This window comes from Rhinopithecus bieti, unplaced genomic scaffold (genome assembly GCF_001698545.2).
Source record: "Rhinopithecus bieti isolate Rb0 unplaced genomic scaffold, ASM169854v2 scaffold_28090, whole genome shotgun sequence".
Taxonomy (NCBI): domain Eukaryota; kingdom Metazoa; phylum Chordata; class Mammalia; order Primates; family Cercopithecidae; genus Rhinopithecus; species Rhinopithecus bieti.
Genome location: NW_016812870.1, coordinates 129641 through 137480, shown reverse-complemented (window position 1 = coordinate 137480; position 7840 = coordinate 129641). Strand labels below are relative to the sequence as shown.

The following is a 7840-nucleotide window of genomic DNA, read 5'->3' as shown; positions in this document are numbered from 1 at the left end:
ACCCCGGAAGTAACTTGTCTAAGTTGTGTGTCCCTTCCTGAATTTGTTAAGGCGTGAGCTTCTGCTTTGACTTTTAGGTTTGGTTTTTTGTAGGTAGACACAGGGACAAGAGACAGCGAGGGGTGTGCCTTATGACTGACTGGGTGGGAAGAGCTGTATTCTGTTGTAGAGAGTTTCCCCATCCTCTGCTGCTGCCGTTTTTGAACTGACTGGAAACCAGGAGGTCTTTTGTCCATGATTCATCTGGTGGCCTCAGCCAACTTTCAAAGTAAAAGTTTGCATTTCTTGAACTTTCCAAATTGGAGTTGTTATACGACCCAGGAAAGGGCGATACAGTAGGTAAAAGGGTTTAGGTATTCACTGGGAAAAAATTTTAATTCATATTTAAGAAGCAATTGGTGCAAATCAAAACAAACACAGATACACATGATTAGAATGAAAATGATTTCCGTATTTATGTTTGTCAGCAATATAGTTATTTACAAATAACCCATATGAAAATGTAAAAAAGCATATTACATCTTCACATGCCATCTGTATTGACTGAATAAAGCTTAGTGACATTATTTGCAAATCTGTAGTTAATTGTACATAGACATTTTGTGCGTTAAAAAGGAAATGTACATAATGTAAAATAAATTACACAATTTACAAAGTAATATTAACAAAAATTCTTAGACAGCTGCCTCCTTATTTAAACAGAATAAATATTCAGGTAGATAACATAAAATACACATTTAGGGAATAATAATTTATAGAAAGACAGATTGCAAATTTAATAAAGTTATATTTTACAATGATAGATACTGATCTCTTCAAATCTCTGTGATAGAAATGGAGAAAAAAGTACCAGAAAAGGAATATAAATGTTTACTTTCTAAAAATAAACACAAACAGATTTCTGAAAATAATTGGGAAAAGTTTACTGAGGATTAAAAGTAGGTAATCTAGAAACTATGGCTTAAAACAGAATAAATCTACAAAACACAACAAGACTGACAATTATATTCTAAATAATATAGAGATTTTTGATCACTGAAAACATGACTCACACAAACTAAAGCTCTTCATATACTGCCCACTTTTAAGATCTGACTTGGTAGAAACACAAAAAAAAAATGCAATATTAACTGGTTAGCATTAGCTTTATTCATTTAATAATGTAGACATAACCATTTTTCAGTGTCCCTGCTAGATATAAGATTATCTTAACACACTGCAAACCATCCTTTTTATAAAAGGATAACTATTTGCTTGGCTCACACATCAGTTTCTGATACCTGAAATCCTGTCCTGCAGCCAGGGCCGCCTGAGGGCAGGACCAGGAGAGACTCTTATTCCCAGAACAGCCAGATGTAGCTCTCACAGCTAAACTAGTCCCAGGAAAGATCACATTCCGACAAGATTCCTCACAGATTTGCTCAAGGACTACTATTCTTTCAACACCCTCAATTTTAGAGCGGAAATAGAAGAACCCACACTTGAATTTGGTAATATTTTCATAAACAGGAGATCCCAGATCATTTGGGAATTGTGCTTCTCATGTACTGTTCAGACCCACATCAGCTTTAGAACAGGCTCTCCCTTCTTTATGGTACTGAAAAGCACGGGCCTCCCTCACTGTCTTGTGGTGTGGAATGTGAACAAAGACTTGAGATGGAGACAGGAGGATATGGGGTGATCTAAAGCAAGTGTAGGCATGGACATTTTTACAGAAAAGGGCTTTTTTTTTTTCCTACATGCCTTCCACATTTTTCCTTTTCCCTTTATTCATTTCTTTGACCAGTGTATTTGGTGTAAGTCAGGATGTTCACACTCTGAGTGAGTGACACTTAGATTCTAGTAGAAGGACATATAGGAATTCTTTTTTTTTTTTAATTAAAAGATTGGGCATGTTTCATGGGAAGTAGGTAAGAATAGCTGTTGAGAGTAGAAAGAGACCAAGCAAAGAAAATAATCAGAAAGAACCAAGGATACAGGTTGTTAGGGGAGGTAAATAAATGTGTGAGAGGTCTATTCAATTCCTGTGAGAAGGAAGACATGAATTTATCTTGAAATGCCCAGGAACTTAACAGGGGTCTGATTAAGTTACAGTGACCACTGCCACCTACCTGAGGGTGGGGCAGGGAAAAATCAAACTCCTAATACCATGGCCTAAAGACATGTATATTACATAGGGGAAAATACTAACCCCCTCTAAAAACAAACCTAGAGAAAAAGTCAACAGGTTTCACTGTTATCTTCACTCATTAAGCATTTTCCCCTTCTTCTGGATGTCTTAAGTACCTATGTATACAAAAGCCGTTACTAACTTTTGTTTTTTACAGTGCCTAGCAGAGTGTCTTACGTGTCAATAAATATTTGCCTTGTTAGAAGTAATTTGTGCTTTGTTATAAGTAAGTAAAACATGCTTTTATATACTCTTTTTTAATTCACTTAAGCTACACTGTAGTGTCCTCAAAAAAGGCTTTGAATAAGATTACAGTCCATATATTGGATTAGGTATTGATGAATAAGCAAATCAGCCCCTTTCAAAAGAGATCAGTTAGTTCTATTCTACATGGTTTCTAGTGAAACAGTCCAGCAAAATCATATGCTACTGTGTCAAACTTTTCTGCTCTTTTTTTAAAAAACCAAACAGACCTTCAGTCTAGGGAACAGCAGTTCTACATCTTTTTGGCCTCACAGACCACTTCAGTAAGGTGAAAGTGTCAATAGAGAAGTTACTACTACATTCCCCTCCCAAATTTTAGAAGGAACAGGAAAATAAGGTTTTGATGAAATTCCAATAAAATATTTAACTCATTGTCTCATGCCAGAAACAAAAATAAGGTCATTTTCATGTTATAAACATGAATATAGTAACCTTCCATTTGTCCAAAATAGCCAGATTGCTACATTCTCCTCTTTCCACCTTTCTAACAAGAGGTTATCCAGTATTTATTTATCTTAACAGTGATCTTCCAATATGTTCTCTAATATTAGGTCATGTTGAACCTAATTAATTTCTCCTCTCTCATATAATTTTGTGTGTGTGTGTGTGTATATATATGCATATATGCTGTAAAATCTAATCAATTTATGAATAAAATGTATTTTTCATAACATTCTATAATTTTGATTTTCTAATTCTTATAGGTAGGATGATACTAATCTTTTCTGAATTAGTGACATTTTACAATATCTTCAGTATAGCTTTAGTAGGAACAGTATTTTATTCTATCCCACATTTAAAAATTATTAGGTGTTGCACACATTTCATAAGAGGGTTAGCTGAATTTTTCAAGTAACCATAATAGATTCTTTCTTAACCATTTTGGACAAATGGATTTTATTTTATTCAAAGAGATCAACTTTAGGATTATTTGGAAGACCCCTGAGTATATACATAGACAATCACAGTTTTAGAGTAACAATATTATTTTTTCTTCCTCTTTAATAAAACAGATAAAATGGATTTTGTTTTTATGGTTTTGTTTAAATCCTTGCTTTAAAGTAAAATTTTCATCTTCCTACCTGTTCTCTTTGAAATGATAGTGAATATTGAATAAGGAATTAGCGCTTACTGCATTTAGTTCTTATTGAAATACATACAAATATTTTCATTTTGGGGACAATGACATCCTAACCTGATGTCTTTTGTAATCTTTGCAAACACTCTAATCAACAGCAGGGGGAGTTCATACTCCAGTATGAGGGTAAAATACCTTCTCATCCAAAACACTTTTACAGGAACACAGCTGTTTAAGATAAAATAGCATATTATCCTATTTTTCAAAGAACCTGAAAAGCTAGTGTCCTCCTCTCTCACAAAGGTTGTTGCAATAATGTTGCCTGAAAATGGTATTGCTTTTTAATGGCACCTTTTGAGTTTTCCTTTCATTTGCAAGAAGTCTGCTGAGTTAAATATTGTTCCACTGTGCCATTCCCAGGGCTACATCTGCAGAAAATATAGCTACTTTTGATACAGTGGGAAACGTAATGACTGTAAATTCTCACCTTTGAACATTGAACAGTCAGTGGGTAAATGAATGAAAACGAAAGATGACACTATGGAGAGTTAGCATTAAAAAACATCCAGACCAGGGGTCAGCAAAATATGACCTGCCAAGGTGGCCTACTCGCTGTTTTTGTAAGGAAAGGTATATGGGAAAACAGTAATGTTCATTCTTTTATTTACTAAGATCGCATTAGCAGAATGGCAAAGTTGAGAAGTTGCAACATAGACCTTATGGAAAATATTTTCTGTATAGTCCTTTACAGAAAAAGTTTGCCACTCTTGGTCTAGATATGTAATGAAGTCTTGGGCAAGATATTTATTCCTCTCTTTTAAAATTTTAGTTTTGAAATCATACATGGAAGAGATTGCTTCAAATTTTGTCAGTGAGAAAGGCAAAAGACTATGGATCTTGAAATACTGCCTGCAACACAGACATTCAAGCTGAAACTGGGAAATCAAATTAGAGAGAAAGAAAAATCAACATATAATTTTGATTTCCTTTAGTTACAAAAGTCATTGATACATTTTATTTTCTCCATCTGCTGAAAATTAAAAAGACAACCAGTTCCTTTTTTTCTTTTCTTTTCTTTTCTTAACAAAGATAACAAATATAAAAATCTAGTCATAAACAGCCTTCAAAGACCAATTACAAACCAACTAGAGGAATCCACCTTTTAGAGGGTTAAGGGATTAGGGACTTCAACACTTAAATTACCGCCATGTTGTCAGTTTCACAATGGCTGCAGTGATGAGGAAGTGTGTGTACAGCAGGTGTAATAGCTGATTTCATCTTGCTGCCATCCAAACTGAACTTTACTCTCTCCAGGATACAAGAACTTGCAAATGTCTTCATGACACTCTTGGCACAGATGTCTTCATCCCATATGAAAAGAGGCAGATTCTATGGCAATACTGGTTAAGCGCCTATCATGCTGCACTAATATAGTGCAAAAATGTGCCTTCCATATAGCAAAAAAGATGCAGGCAACCAGTTTGAAAATCAGGGAAAGTAGAAACGTATGGTATTAACACAAGTAAATTAGTTTTCCAGACAATTACCACTATAAAATACTGAACTTGAGGACTCTTCCTTCTAAGACACTAGTACTTGTCCAGCATTCTTACTTTGGAGAGAGACAAGAATGAAGTCTTAAAAAAGAGGCTCCGTCTCTAAAATGCAGGTCAATAAAATCTACCATTGACCACCAAGATGCTGAATTTATTCAATGGATTTTCTGCTTAGCTTAGAGCTTATATGTTATGCATTGTTAAAACTGCTTATTAGCAAGTACATAATCTGATATAATGTGTATCATTCAACTGAGTACACATGTTAATTTGACTATAGTATGGTGGAGATCTTGGTAGAAACTCTTCATGCTAGGAAGTTTTATGGATTAACACTGCAGACAGTCGTCTTGTATCAGGCATCCTAACTGGCCAATTCCACCATTATTTTTAGAGATGAAAGTGGTTTTTCAGTTGGTAGACTTCAGAAAAGATGACATAAAACTTTCAGAATGCGGCATGTATTCAGCTAAATCTCCTATAATTCTCATGGTTGATAGTCTCTATGTAAGTGGTACTGTCTGGAATATCTCCAGTGGCAGTATGATTTTCACTCTTGTCTTTATGATGCCCTTTTTAAAAATTAAAATATATTTTAATCCACACAGTTTGGATACATTTGTTGTGATCTCTGGACATCTATGAAGTCAGAAATCCAAGACTGGTTGTTTCCAGAAAAGTTGTATGTTACATGTCAGCATCTCCATCATAGGCTAAGGTTAAAGGTTTCAGTCGGTTGTTTTGCCTTCTTTGGGGTTTCTTTGGCTTTTTGCTGTAAAACAATTCATTACAATTAGGAGAAAGAAAATCAGTTTATAATTGTAAATTTGATTGCTTTAAGCAAAAAAAAGTAAAACAAATTGATAAACCAAAATCGCTTCATTGCCTGCATTGCCTAAAGTCTACCTTAGAATTTGATTTTCTGATCTCCTTGAATTTCAGTTTTTGCTTTGAATAAACTCTAAGTAAACTTCAAGTGTTTTACTATCCTACAAAAGATAAATTATCCAAATGGGATTCTTTTAGTACTGACAACAGAAATAATATCACAGTAGGGTCATTTTCATTTGGTCAGAAACCTTTATAAATAATGCATAATTTATAAATAATGCATGTTTTAAAAGATAGTTGAATATGATTAGGTATTACTGTAATATCTTCCTCCATTAGTAATTCAATATAAAAATCCACAGTTTGCCATAATCAGTACAAAGCAATATTCTCTTGAAAGTATGCAAGAGAACACACTCGAGAAGATGACCTGCAGCAAGTTCTTGCTCATCTTTAGAAACGAAATGGTTCAGATTTGGTAGCTTTTAGCCCATCTAGGACTAAAGCCATGTTTATTTAGAAATTCATGTGAACACCAGATAAATGTAGAGAACTTATTTGAGACATTAGTTTGCTGTTTCTGTGTTACGATTAAGTATCTCTTTGGATTTTTAATTATTTAAACACTCACCAAGCTAGATAAATCATGGAGACAATGAAGATGAGTAACACAAATGCCCCAGCTGCTACGCCATAAACCCAGGTCTTTAGTCTCCCATCTAAGAAGAATGGATATTAGTTATTAATTTACAGTAGTCTGGTATACATGAGGCAGTCTTTAACGATGACCAATGATCAGTCACACATTACCAATTTCTTTCAAAACCCCCCAAAAATTATTGCTTCAGCACAGTTAATGATTAATGCAAAGCTGCTGTTATGGGTTAGATATTGCTTCATTAAAGATAAGTTATCAAGGAAAATTGAATTGAAAAGTTACAAATGTTTGACTTCAGATTTCAAGTTTCTTTGTCAAAACTTCAGCTGCCTTTCATCTCAATTTTACTTCAAACTCAATACATGTGTAATGCTATGTAAACATTTTCTTCTGATTTTCAATCTATTTTGAGAATTGCAATGATAAGATGAAAATGCAATTTTAAGAAAGTTTCTACAACCTCGAGTTTACACAGTTAGGTATTTAAACAAAACTTTGTCATTTTATTCCAGGTAAAATTGAAAGTGAATATATTTAACATCTTATGGAATTAATAATCTTTTATCTAGTCTGCACTTACAATGTGTTTTAAAATTGGCTGACAATGTCATTTACAAAAACAACCAGTTTGATTAACATATAAAAGGATCTATAAATTGTTTTCTATCTTTTCTATTATATGGAATCAGACATAACAGGAACTTTTATAATTTGGGTTTCTGGTCTCATTGTCTTTGAACTCCTCAATTTTATGCTCTGAATAAACTTCAAGCACAAGTTGTTATTCATGACATTGGCTGATTTAATTTGATCCTCACATCAACATATATTTTCTATTGCAATTAAATATTTGATCTTGGTGTTAAATTATAGATTGGGCAAAACTGACCTCACGTAGACTCTGGTTTATTCAATATTTGAAAGGCATCAAATGCAAATTGGTACTGTGGAATTTTTTCGCCTGGAGTTAGATCAAGTTAGAAGTTCATTTGCTGGGAATAAACTCAATAAATATTCTAAATATCCTTTCTGTCTAATCCTAAAGATTTTTTTTTTTTTTTTAATTTGAGTTCAGTTTAGAATCAAAAGAACTGTTCCACGGTTGAAATTCTCTACATTGAGAGTTTCTTCAACAAATTTTTTTGGTATTTTCAAAATCAAAGAATATCTAAGTTTTCAGAACATGTACTTTCTAAATATATTAAAATTTTCACTTTGGGGAAACTATATATAAAATTTAAAATAATGACAATAATAATCTTTTTTTTTTTTTTTTTTTTTTT

General features: G+C 33.3%; 1 protein-coding gene across 1 annotated transcript in view; it reads right to left on the bottom strand.

Moving 5' to 3' along the window:
* Positions 1 to 430: 430 nt before the first annotated feature.
* The window catches only part of THSD7A (thrombospondin type 1 domain containing 7A), a 131525-nt gene continuing 124115 nt past the window's right edge, over positions 431 to 7840 (bottom strand). Inside the window, 2 exon segments of the mRNA XM_017847066.1 lie at positions 431 to 5840; positions 6531 to 6618. Coding sequence (XP_017702555.1) covers positions 5756 to 5840; positions 6531 to 6618 — 173 coding nt within the window. The 3' untranslated portion in view covers positions 431 to 5755.